Consider the following 12,598-nt stretch of genomic DNA (forward strand, 5'->3'; position numbering starts at 1 on the left):
TTTCTAAAGTAGTACTAATATAATATTTTTATAACATAACTTTTCTTATGAAAACATATTCTGCAATGGTGAGCACAGAAAGTGTAGGTACACTAAATTCAGCTGTTACAGGAACATGTCAAAACTTTTCCTTTTTTTCATGACAAGAATGACCCTCTGGCTAAACATATTTCAATTTTTTAGATTTTTTTAATAGAAAGCTACAGTAATTTTCATTATCTCTTAGGGGACAGCTAATTCAGCTTGAAGGCAGAAGCTAAAAATTCACTATTCTGCAAAAAAATAGGACGCTGTCTCTAGGCAAAGCAGGAGTGTCAAGTGACAAGTGAAACATATAAAAACTAGGTGCATGTCAGCTCATAGTTTCCACTGAAACATTCTGGAAGAGGGTTTTAAATCTGGGTTAATTCGTCCTTTTGTGCCATCATGTCAGTCTCAGGTTCAGGTTCTCTTAGCTGGGTAGGTTCCTCATCCCAGAGGTCAGGCTATTCTCTTAGCCATGGGGCTTCTTCTGGAGGTCTCTCCCGTGTAAGTGCAGGAGGAATTGGTTTGGGCAGTGGGGGTCTCAGCCTTGGAATTGGAGGAGCAGGTTTTGGAGGTGGCCTTGGCCTGGGTGGTGGTGCAGGATTTGGAGGTGCAGTGGGACTGGGGGGAGGTTTAGGAGGAGGTTTGGGAGGAGGTTTAGGGGGAGGTTTGGGAGCAGGATTAGGAGGAGGTTTGGGAGCAGGATATGGAGGAGGTTTGGGAGCAGGATATGGAGGAGGTTTTGGAGGCAGTGCAGCATTCAGTTTGGGACGCTCATTGACTGCTGGTGGTTTGAGCTCAACTCTGAATGTAGGGGGGCCACGTGTTGTACCCCAGCTACTTTCTAGGGCCACAGAAAAGCAGACGCTAGCAGGATTAAATGAACGTTTTTATTCTTATGTGGAGAAAGTTAAGCAGCTACAATTTGAAAATCAGACTTTACAGACCCAGCTGAACTTATTAACAGGAGGCACAGCAACCTCTGGCCCAGATTCCTCTTCCCCAGGAAATTATGAGCTCCAACTTACAGATCTGAGACACACAGTAGAAACCCTAACTCTGGAAAATGTCAGACATGAAATTGAACTTGACAACGTCAGAGGCGCTGCAGAAGAACTCAAGACCAAGTAAGTAGGAAAATCATTCCTTTCAAATCAATCCAAGCTTGTGAAATACTACTCATTGATTGTTTTATTTATTGTCATTGTTAATGGTGACTTTTATAATGATTGCATTTTATTAGCATGTTACAAAATGTGAGGCTTCAGTAAGTTATCATGCTATTATGACAAAGTGTTATCTATTATTACATACATACATTTACCTTGGTCGCATTTACCACATCTCAAAGACAATAGGAAAATCAGTTGGACACAGAATATTTTAAAGACAACTAGACTGATGCACGCTTACAAAAAAAAACATTTTACAAGAAATCTACACAATTTGTCATGGAAATTTCTGCAAAATCCCTTCAGTCACTACAATGTATCATTACTTTGGTGCAGTAAATTATAGCAGTGGGGCAGAAAAAATTAAAGAAACTTGATAGTCTTAGACATTGTGTAGCAAGTAAACATTGTCACAGTTTCAGTTCAGTGCTTGATAATACGGGATATTGGAAATGTTACATTTACTAGGTATTAATGTTTGCGTTCCTTATTTTAGATACGAATTAGAATTAGGAGTGAAATTTCAACTGGAAACCGACATTGGAGCAATGAAACGGGTAATCTTACTTTGTGTATCCTCAAAAGCAGCTTCTTCTGTGTAGCAATGATGTTTTAAGCAATATTTTGTTGGTTATTTTCAGTGCAGGTACATGTATATACGGGTGTCATATTTATATTGAATATGGCCTCTTTTTTTTTTTAGTTTGTAGAATTATAATATTAGTATCATCTAGTTTTGCAACAACATTTCAGCCTCTTAAACTAACTGGTACGCACTAAATAAAAAGAGTCTAGCAGTTTTTCTATCAGATTGTCTATATTATCTCAAGTGAAGCATTGTATGTGATCAATTCATCTACTACAAGATAATAAAACAGTAAAAAATGACAATGAGAAGCTGGATCAACATCAATAAATTAAACTAAAGACTAATAAGGGTATTTGGACTTGGAGGGAGGACCGATCTCCCAAGACTTTGTGACCAACCACAGAGCCTGGCGAGCTGCATTCATCTGTGTATTACATGCCTGTTATTCATTACCACCATGCAATTCTACATCTTATCAGCAGTGGATGTAGAGTATGTAGTCTGACCAATCTTTTCCTCTACTCTCTCAAATTAGAGGAGTTGCCTTGGAGAAGGCATGTCAACATGGTATTATTAAAGAGGCCCTGTCACCAGTACAAAAATGGCCAGTTTTCACTCTTATTTTATTCCCGCTGCTTTCTTAAGTATTCTGATTCTTTCAAATCTGCTATACTCTTCCAGAGGTATGGTCCTTTTTATCTAGTCCTAATTTTTATGGTCTTTACAAGGGGGATGTGGCTAATGGGATTCTCTGGGACATATCCTTATCATTACCCTATGAGCCCACCCACTTGGAAAGACCGTACAAATTAGTACTAAATAAAAAGGCTCAAATCTCTGGAACCATATGGTGAATTTTAAGAAATAAAAAAACGGAATACTTAGGGGAGCAGCTGGAATAAATTAAGAGCAAACACTGGACACATTTGACCTGCTAATAGGTCCTCTTTAAATTAAGCTATGGTACACTATCTGAAAACTAATATTACTCATTAAACCATTGTGATAGGACTTTAAATGCTTATCTATTGATTTGACTTACAACGACAGGACATTGAGGCTGCTACCGAACTGCGCTCTGTACTGGAACAAAGATTCTCAGCGGCACTTGATGACTTAGAATTTTTGAAGAAGACACATGAAGAGGTAAGACTGTGCAATGCTGGGTTTTGTTTTTCTAAAGATTTCAATATTTGAACTGAGCTAATGTCCTGACAATTTAGGAAATGTAATAAAAACACATAATATATATTATAACATCACAATATATATTAGTGGTATGTAAAGGGAGCATTAATAGTTTAATACGATAAACAAACTCAATCAGGGCTAGCCACACTTCTGTTAGGTCTGCCAAGGATCTACAATGCCAAAAGATCTTAGTAGATTGGCAGCAACCCCACCTTGTTCATCTGATAATTGTTTTATGTTATTTATATAGCACCAACATATTATAAAAGAAAAACAACAATCATGATCTAAGTAAAAATAATAATCTACTTATTAATAGTTGCTAATATGAAACAGTATGCACTTGAGAAGCATCCTGTATGATTTCATCTCTAGACAGGATATTGTCATGTTAGAGCGCAAGCAAACAGGGTGGTAGGAAGGTTGGCAGATTTTTGTGCCTGTTAAGTGGTTACAGTAAGTTGTCCTTTTTTGTTCAGGAACTGACAACCCTACAGGGTAAACTGGGAGCTGCAGCCGATACATCCGTTTCACTAATTGAAGTTGATGCTGTCAAGTCATTTGATCTCACAAGCGCTTTGAATAAACTGAGGGCAGATTATGAGAAATCCGTCGTGCAACACAAAGAAGATGCAGAGACATACTTCAGAGCCAAGGTAACATATACAAGAAACATCCAACAAGCACGTTTTATGGTTCAAAATTAGTCTTTTTATAGCTTATCATAAGGAGAACATGGTGTTATCCACTGGTGCCAAATATCAATGAATCATAGAATCATAGAATCATAGAATGGTAGAGTTGGAAGGGACCTCCTGGGTCATCTGGTCCAACCCCCTGCTCAAAGCAGGATTCACTAGATCATCTCAGACAGATGTCTGTCCAGCCTCTGTTTGAAGACGTCCATTGAAGGGGAACTCACCACCTCTTGTGGCAGCCTGTTCCACTCATTAATCACCCTAACTGTCAAAAAGTTTTTTCTAATATCTAATCTGTGTCTCCTCCCATTTAGTTTCATCCCATTGCTTCTAGTCTTTCCTTGTGCAAATGAGAATAAAGATGATCCTTCTACAATGTGACAGCCCTTGACATATTTGTAGACAGCTATTAAGTCTCCTCTCAGTCTTCTTTTTTGCAAGCTAAACATTCCCAAATCCTGCAACCGTTCCTCATAGGACATGGTTTGCAGACCAGTCACCAGTCACCATTCTGGTCGCTCTTCTCTGAACTTGCTCCAGTTTGTCTATGTCTTTTTTAAAATGTGGTGCCCAAAACTGTACACAGTATTCCAGATGAGGTCTGACCAAAGAGGAGTAAAGACCGATAATGACTTCACGTGATCTAGACTGTATGCTTCTGTTAATACATCCCAGAATTGTATTTGCCTTTTTTGCTGCTGCATCACACTGTTGACTCATGTTCAGTCTATGATCTATTAGTATACCTAAGTCTTTTTCACATGTACTGTTGCTTAGCTCTATTCCTCCCATTCTGTATATGCTTTTTTCATTTTTATTGCCCAGATGTAGTACTTTGCATTTTTCCCTGTTAAAAACCATTCTGTTGGTTGCTGCCCACTGCTCCAGTTTATTTAGGTCTTTTTGAATCCTCTCTCTCTCTTCTCTAGTATTAGCTATCCCTCCTAGCTTTGTGTCATCAGCAAATTTAATCAGTTTACCCTCAATTCCTTCATCTAAATCATTGATAAAGATGTTGAACAATACAGGTCCCAGGACGGAGCCCTGTGGTACCCCACTTGAGACATTCATCCAGCTGGATGTGAAGCCATTTACAACCACCCTTTGAGTCCGATCACTAAGCCAGTTATGAATCCACCTAACAGTTGTCTGGTCCATTGCATACTTGGTCATTTTTTCAATAAGGATGATGTGAGATACTTTGTCAAATGCTTTGCTGAAGTCAAGATATACTATATCTACAGCATTTCCCTGATCCACCCAGTCAGTGATTCTGTCATAGAAGGAAATTAAGTTAGTCTGACATGACTTGTTAGTTACAAACCCATGCTGACTCTGGTTAATCACTTCATTCTTATCCATGTACTTACATACATGTTGTTTAATAATTTGTTCAAAGATCTTTCCTGGTATAGAAGTCAGACTCACCGGCCTATAGTTCCCTGGGTCCACCTTCTTCCCCTTTTTGAAGATAGGAACAACATTTGCTCTTCTCCAGTCTTCTGGGACTTCTCCTGTTCTCCAAGAATTTTCAAAGATTATGGAGAGTGGTTCTAAAATTTCTTCTACAATCTCCTTCAGTACTCTGGGGTGGATATATATTTCAACATATTACATTAAGTATGATACTCAAAATGAGCAATGACATAATGTGAACAAAATATTTTGTAAATGAAAAAGAATGCAAATTACTTTTCTATTAGAGGTATCAGTGGATTGTGGTCTCAGTCAGGTGATTACAATACCTATAATATATTACAAGATACAATTATTGATAAATAATTTTATGTGATACTTTTATATCCACAGATTGAAGAAATAAATAGTGAAACAGCAAAGACGTCAGAAGTTGTAGCCTCAGTGAAAACAGAAATTACCAGCACAAAGAAAGAATTACAGACATTAAATGCGGAACTACAGTCTCTTCTAGCAGTGGTATGTATATTAAGTTCACGTCTTCATGTTACATGCTGTAGTTTTTTTTTAAATCTTCCTTCAAAATAATGTTAACTTTGTTTAAGTCCATAAGATATAAATAATTTAATTATTAATTTTTCTGCAATTGTCTAAGCAGCTAGCCCAATTTCTGAGCATCTCTAATCAAAGCTAATTAGAGAACTGCAGATAGTTATTTAATATAAATATGTACTTCTTAAAAGTCCCGATATAATGTGTGTAGTTACAGTAATCTTATTTTAGGCTGGCAGCTGCTAGCATGATTTCAGCATGTTAAGGTCATGGCCACGCGCAGCAGATTTGGCTACACGTGACCTTACCCTAACAGATTACCATTGTGCCCTCAGACTACCTCATTGCACCCAGGAGAAAGAAGTATTCTCATAGCTTCTTCGGGAATTTAAAGGAGTTTTCCCACAAAGAAAGTTCATTTTAACCAATAGATCTTGTAATAATAATAATTTCCAAAATTGGATGTGTTTAAAAAAAATGTTCCTGTGCTGAGATAATCTTATAAATGTGTCCCTGCTGTGTACTGTGTAATGGCAGTGTCTGACCGTACAGGAACATGGTCTGATCATATCACATCTACTGGGCAGGGAGGAAGTAGAAAAGTATACATTCAGCATAAAGCATACAGTACAGGGTCGCAGATAATTCTTTCTTTGATGTAAAACATTTTTAAAAACAGGCAGTGAAATGTTTTACCTCACAAAAAGACTCAGCTGCGATACCCTGCTGTAATATCTGTATAGTTTTTTGCTTCCTCCCCTGCCCAGGAGATGTGATGTGAATCAATGGGTAGGTAGAGCACGCCGCTGCAGTGTGACTGACATCCAAGTATGTACAAAGAGAGCAGGGAGATGGAGAAGTAGCCACCCTATTCTCCGCCTACGCATACACAATGATGTCAGTTACACCACTGTGGGCATGCTCCCCCAACGCAGTGTCACTGATTGACAGCAGTCCTACAGTTGGCAAGGAAAGCAGGGACAAATAAACTTAGTTTTTAAGCACATACATTTAGCATTTAGGACTAATACATGCATCATTAAAGAGAGTATTCATATGCTGATAAAGTGCTCCTAATTATTTACAGGAGTAGATAATGATCATAGATTCCCTTTAATAATGGGTGTGGGAAAAGGACAAACTTGTCAGTGATGTGTGCACTTAAGACAAAAGTTGACTTTTAAAGGGAATCTGTCAGTAAGATCAACCCTCCTAAGCCGTCTATATAGGCATGTAAGTCATAAAAAGCCGAATACAACGATAGCTTGATATCTGTGATCAGATGTCTTATTCCAGAGAAATCCATGTTTTTCTTATATGTAAATGAGCTGTTCCAGGCAATGGGCCGGACACTGATCTGCATGAGAATCTTTCTCCAGAGCGTATTTTAAATGAAAGGGGAAGTTACTGGTGTGATACATGTGACTAAGACAAAACAGTAACAGGCTGAACTGTGCCTTATAACAAACACAGTAGCAGCTGCAGCTCTCACAGCTCTGTGGTATTGCAACACTGACTTCCCATGAGATGGAAGCTGCAACTGAGCGGAGCCTGCAGATGTGTCAGGTATAATCACACACAGCTCTGCAGTGAGATCAGGAGAGCAGAAAGCGGCCATTACACATCACACTGGTAACGTCCCCTTATTAAAAGTAAGCTATGGTGGCAGATTCTCATGCAGATCAGTATCCAGACCATAGTCCTGAATAGCTTGTTTACTTATAAGAAAATTCTCTGGATTTCTCTGGAATAAGGTATTGCATCACAGATATCAAGGTATCTTAATCAGATTCCTATGACCTACATTGTCCATCTGTAGACAGCTCAGGTTGGTTGATCCTACTAACAGATTCCCTTTAAAGCAGCAATGAGTTTGGTAATAGAGATGTTAAACACTGCAGATATTCAACAGGAAAAACTGGAGATCTGCCTCAAATGTGGTAAAGCAATGGAGGTAACACACAATTTTACTATGTAATTAGAATTACACACTTGAAGGCAGTCTGGCGGAAGTAGTTGCAAGATCCAGTGTGGGAGTGGCGGAATTCCAGGCACAGATATCCAGCTATGAATCAGCAATTGAATCGGCAAAGGTGGAACTTCACAAGATAATTGTCAACTACCAGGAATTGTTGGACATCAAACAAGCATTAGATGTAGAAATCTCCACCTACAAGAAGCTGTTGGAGGGTGAAGACATCAAGTAAGTTTAAGAATACTGTTGTGTTACTATTTTTCTTAGAATCAATCTGTGATTAAACACCTGACCCTAAAATATGAAGCAATAAACTATACACTATGCAGCTTTATTGCGCTTTTTATACAATCTGTAATATTTGCACAAACTGATCTAGAATTGAGTTTGATTTTTATTTAGCTACAGTATATATTATTCTTAAGTGAAATCTGTCACCAAGAGAAACTGCACTTAACCTCCAGAGTGTGTGGTTGGCTGAAGAGATGCCCATTCTATGTAATTGTTATCTCTGAATTCACTTTCACTCCTCCACAGTAGGAGTCCATGCCCTAAAACAGATACCTACTCCATATTCCCATAGTGTACACAGTGTGAGCCTTTTGAAGACTTTCTGCAGAAAAGTGAAAAAGAGCACAGAGATAAGAATTACATACATTTTGGAAGCTATGACTTTTCAATGTCCACAAGTTATAGTATTTCAGTCCATTTTATAGTGAAATTCCATTTGAGGCACTAATCATGCGGCACTAACAATACTGCAGGAGTCATTTTGCAGAAACCAAAAGTAAGGGTAAAAATTACGTAAGAATGAACAGTAGTGGTTTTGATGTTGGTGTGCACATGTTCAATCTTTTTGCCATTTCTTAGCACTTTTTTTAGGAGGGTTTCAGGTGGAATCTGCCTGAAAAAGACTTTGTGTGAACATACCCCAATTATTCCATTTTTCCAACATCATAGAATATGCAGAAGTATTGTTCATATTGTAGATGGGCAGAATTCCTTCAAAAGCAAGGAGCTGCTAAAATCAGACATGGCATCTACTTTTAGGTTTCATTTACACAGCAAAGTTGTGTATACAAGCCAGGGGCACAGAGTTCTCTGCATGACTCTGTAGTGTACTTGTGGCCACATGGTTTTCCCCTCACAGAATTTGGGAGAAAGATTTGTGTAAAGTCGGAAGTACTGTATGGGCGTGTATTAATCCTAAGGGCAATTTAGTGAGGATCTGTGCTACATGGACCCCAAAGAGACCCTTGCACATGAAGTTTAACTGCAATTGTTCCTCAGAAAGCAATAGGTGTTAGGTTGTTGTGAGATGCATGTTGCCTTTACAGTCTGATTACAAGTTCAAAACTATCCAAGTTTAGTGATGCATAGAATGAAATGATCCACATATGTAATTATCTCTTTCATTCCTATAGATTTCCTGATGTAGAAGTCTTAACAGGAGGAACCTTCACTTACTCATGTAAGCATTGTTTGCAATAGTTTCTCAATATGTAATATAGTAAACATATATTACTTTTTAGACATCTCATATAGTTGCATAGGTTAAAAAAACAGACACTCATCTATCAAGCTCAATCAAAGATTCTTTCATAAATCCACATGAGTGCCGGAGAGTCTTCCTGGGTGAACCCTTTAAGTTACCCTTTCTTCACCCTTAGGCTATGTGCCCACGATGCAGAAATGAAGCAGAAAATTTCTGCAGCATTTCTGCATCTCCCTGGCAGAAAAAACGCATGCAGATTGTGCATGCGTTTTTCCTGCAGAATACATGCGGATTCACATGCGTATCAACATGCGTTAACGCATGTGTTTCCGCATGCGGACTGACAAGCACTTTCCAGGCGATAGCATCAATTGGAAAGTGCTTGACAACTAGGTCACACTGTATAAATCCATGCAAACGGCATTGATTTATACAGTGTGACCGTAAAAATAAAAAAATAAAGCTATACTTGCCTCCGATACCGCCGCGTGTGCTGTCGCGCTCCTTCCTGGTTCCTTCCTGGCTTGCCGGCATCTCGCGAGACAGGCTGCTGTCATGTCATCTCAGGTCCTGGAAGGTAAGCGCTGCAGGGGCCGCCGGACAGGTGAATATAAACTTTATTTTTTATTTTATTCTTTTTTTTACAGGTAGAATGGTACCCAGGTCTGGATGAGAGTCTCCTCTCCTCCAGACTTGGGTACCATCCGCACATTGAAACGCATATTATCCGCTTGTACAAATTTACAGACACGGATTCTATGCATCTCAATGCAAGTCTATGGCGGCGCTTCCGCAAAATTAATGAACATACTGCGGATTTATGAGCGCTGCAGAAACGCTGCGGAAAAATCCGCAGCATGTGCATTGACATTGCGGAATGCCATTGGGGACCATGGGGTGCGGATTACCATGCGTTTTTGATGCGTTTCCACTGTGGAAATTCCGCAGCGGAAACGCATGAAAAACGCATCGTGTGCACGCAGCCTCAGGCTATGTGCCCACGATGCAGAAATGCTCCGGATTTTTCCTGAGCATTTCTGCATCTCCCTGGCAGAAAAAAACGCATGCGGATTGTACATGCGGATTGTACATGCGTTTTTCCTGCCAGGGACAAGCGGAAGTGAAGCGTTCTTCACATGCATTTCCGCATGCGGGTCGACAAGCACTTTCCAAGCGATTTTAGCATTACTTGGAAAGTGCTTGACAACTTGGTCACACTATATAAATCCATGCAACCGGCATGGATTTATGTTGTGGGACCAAGTTACGATGCTGCAAATGCAGCATCAATAGTAAAAAAAGGAATAAAATGGTGAAAATAAAAAATAAACATTGTACTCACCTTCCTATGGCCCCCGGTCTCCTGTATGGTGCATCCGGTGTCTTCGGTGGCTCGCGGTGGTGTAAAAGGACCTTCCATGATGTCATTTAGTCATGTGACAGGTAACGCGACCGCCAAAGTCAGCAATCGCGTGACCTGTCACATGAATAAATGACGTCATGGAAATTCCTTTTAACACCGCGAGCAGCCGAAGACACCGGAGAAGGAGACCAGGAGCCACCAGAAGGTGAGTATATGTGTTTTTTTATTTTAATTCTTTTTTAACTACAGGTACTATGGTACCCGGGTCTGAAGGAGAGTCTCCTCTTCTCCATACCCGGGTACCATCCACGCATTGAACCGCATAATATCCGCATGTGCACGTGTAGTCATGCGGATATTATGCCGTCCAATGCAAGTCAATGGCGGCTCAAACGCTGCGATTCCGCAAAATTAATGGTAGTGCTGCGGATTTTTCCGCAATGATAATCTGCAGTGGAAATTTCCGCAGCATGTGCCTAGCACATGCGGATTATCATTGGGGAACAAGGCAGGCCTTCTACCAAGCGTTTTTTAAGCATTTCTGCGGCGGAATTGTCGCTGCGGAAACGCTTAAAAAACGCATCGTGGGCACACAGCCTTAATGCTTGTTAAAGTTGGCTTGTATTTTAAAAGCGGTTTTCCTACAATATAGGATATCTTAGAGAGTTTTTTTCTTCAGTGTTCTTTATGACCTAGAACAAGCCTCTCTTTAAGGCTGTGTTTACACTGGTGTTTTGGTTCCTCTAATGAACAGAAGGCAGAAAAGTAAGGTGGTTCCCCCATATGATGGTCAACACAATTCACTCATTGACTTAAGGTTTCTTATAGTGCGGTGTCCATCATATAAGGCAGGAAAAGAGCACTGAATGAAATATAACAAAATCTGGGCTGTTGGCTTAATGACAAGGCATAGTTACTTAATACTTGTACATTACATGGTTAGTCATTCATTTGAATGGTTATCATATAATACTAAATTCCCCTGAAATAGCTGTTACAGGGGAAGTGTATAGCTATATACCACCTCATACCCACACAGACGGTGATAATGGCTGGTTAGACCATATATAAAAGTGATTGTCTTCATAAAGTCCAAACAGATCAATAATTACAAGATTATAATTTAAGTCAAATGTGTACTATACTTTGATTTATGTTTAACTAATAAATTAATTGATTTCTGTTTTTCCCCACAGCTGACGCCGGCTTTCAGAAGAAAGATTCATCTATAGGTGAGGAAGACAAACTAATTAGATAATCAAATCATAGGCAACCATGCTGCTAAAACTCAAATCTTGTTGATATGAGGGCTCAGTATTAAGATTTCTTAGATTGGATAAAATGATTAAACTGATCAAACAAATTAAATAAAAGTTGTTAGACCCAATTTTTGCAGGATCAGCCTGGGATCTAACGTGTATGGGAGTCTCCCAGCTATATGTCCACTGACCACAGATTTTGGGAAATGGTCAGAGGCCCTTATATTTTAATTGTGCATATTTGATTTCATCTTAAGCAATTTTTTTTCCTATGGAATTTAAGGCACTGTAAAGCCTCATCTACTATTGAAACAGACATGTGTTTGGTATTTTGCTACCTAAAGGGTAACACTGCATGATCAGCATTGCAGGAGTATCATGAATTACCCTTACAAACCTATTCATTCTCCTGATGTGCCTGTTTCAGTAAATACCTTTTCTACCATGAAATAGCAGTTCTAGATTATCCTTTCTTAAAACTTTGCCTTTTGCTGCTGCCTGTTATTTTTACTGAAAATCATGAGGAATGCAAGTATTTACTGGAACAGACATACAAAAAAAAAAAAAAGTTTTTAACATGTCGATCCATATAGCTATTTATTGCAATTTATTCAGTTGCCTACATTTTCTTTTGTTAGACAAACTGTATATTGTAATATTATACAAAGTAATAGTTTTATTGAGACTTAGGGCTCATGCACATACTGTGGGAAAAATGCTGCAGATAGTTATACAATTATTCCCAAAAAACATTTGGTACTGCACATAAAGCTCTCGGCTGCAGTATTTATATGCAGCAGTTATTCAATAAACATGCTGCAGTTTAAAAAAGAAAGAGTGAACCATGTCCTGAATACCAGGCAG

General features: G+C 39.0%; 1 protein-coding gene across 1 annotated transcript; it reads left to right on the plus strand.

Annotated features, from left to right (window-relative positions):
- Nucleotides 1–406: 406 nt before the first annotated feature.
- LOC141264650 (thread biopolymer filament subunit gamma-like) lies at nt 407–11,733 on the plus strand. Its single transcript, XM_073676921.1, has 8 exons — nt 407–1,151; nt 1,693–1,753; nt 2,836–2,931; nt 3,456–3,632; nt 5,484–5,609; nt 7,625–7,845; nt 9,042–9,088; nt 11,672–11,733. Exons 1-8 carry the CDS (start codon nt 427–429, stop codon nt 11,731–11,733), a joined length of 1,515 nt encoding a protein of 504 aa, XP_073533022.1. The 5' UTR covers nt 407–426.
- Nucleotides 11,734–12,598: the final 865 nt, after the last annotated feature.

This window comes from Phyllobates terribilis, unplaced genomic scaffold, assembly GCF_046119375.1.
Source record: "Phyllobates terribilis strain yellow unplaced genomic scaffold, ASM4611937v1 Scaffold_4__5_contigs__length_816908805, whole genome shotgun sequence".
Taxonomy (NCBI): Eukaryota; Metazoa; Chordata; class Amphibia; order Anura; family Dendrobatidae; genus Phyllobates; species Phyllobates terribilis.

What these genes read in the sequence shown, in the direction of transcription:
- LOC141264650 (XM_073676921.1), top strand. Translation starts at nt 427, where the DNA reads ATGTCAGTCTCAGGTTCAGGTTCTCTTAGCTGGGTAGGTTCCTCATCC. An exon ending in AGACATACTTCAGAGCCAAG is followed by an intron (nt 3,633 to 5,483) that starts GTAACATATACA and finishes TTATATCCACAG; the next exon opens with ATTGAAGAAATAAATAGTGA. An exon ending in TTGGAGGGTGAAGACATCAA is followed by an intron (nt 7,846 to 9,041) that starts GTAAGTTTAAGA and finishes TCATTCCTATAG; the next exon opens with ATTTCCTGATGTAGAAGTCT.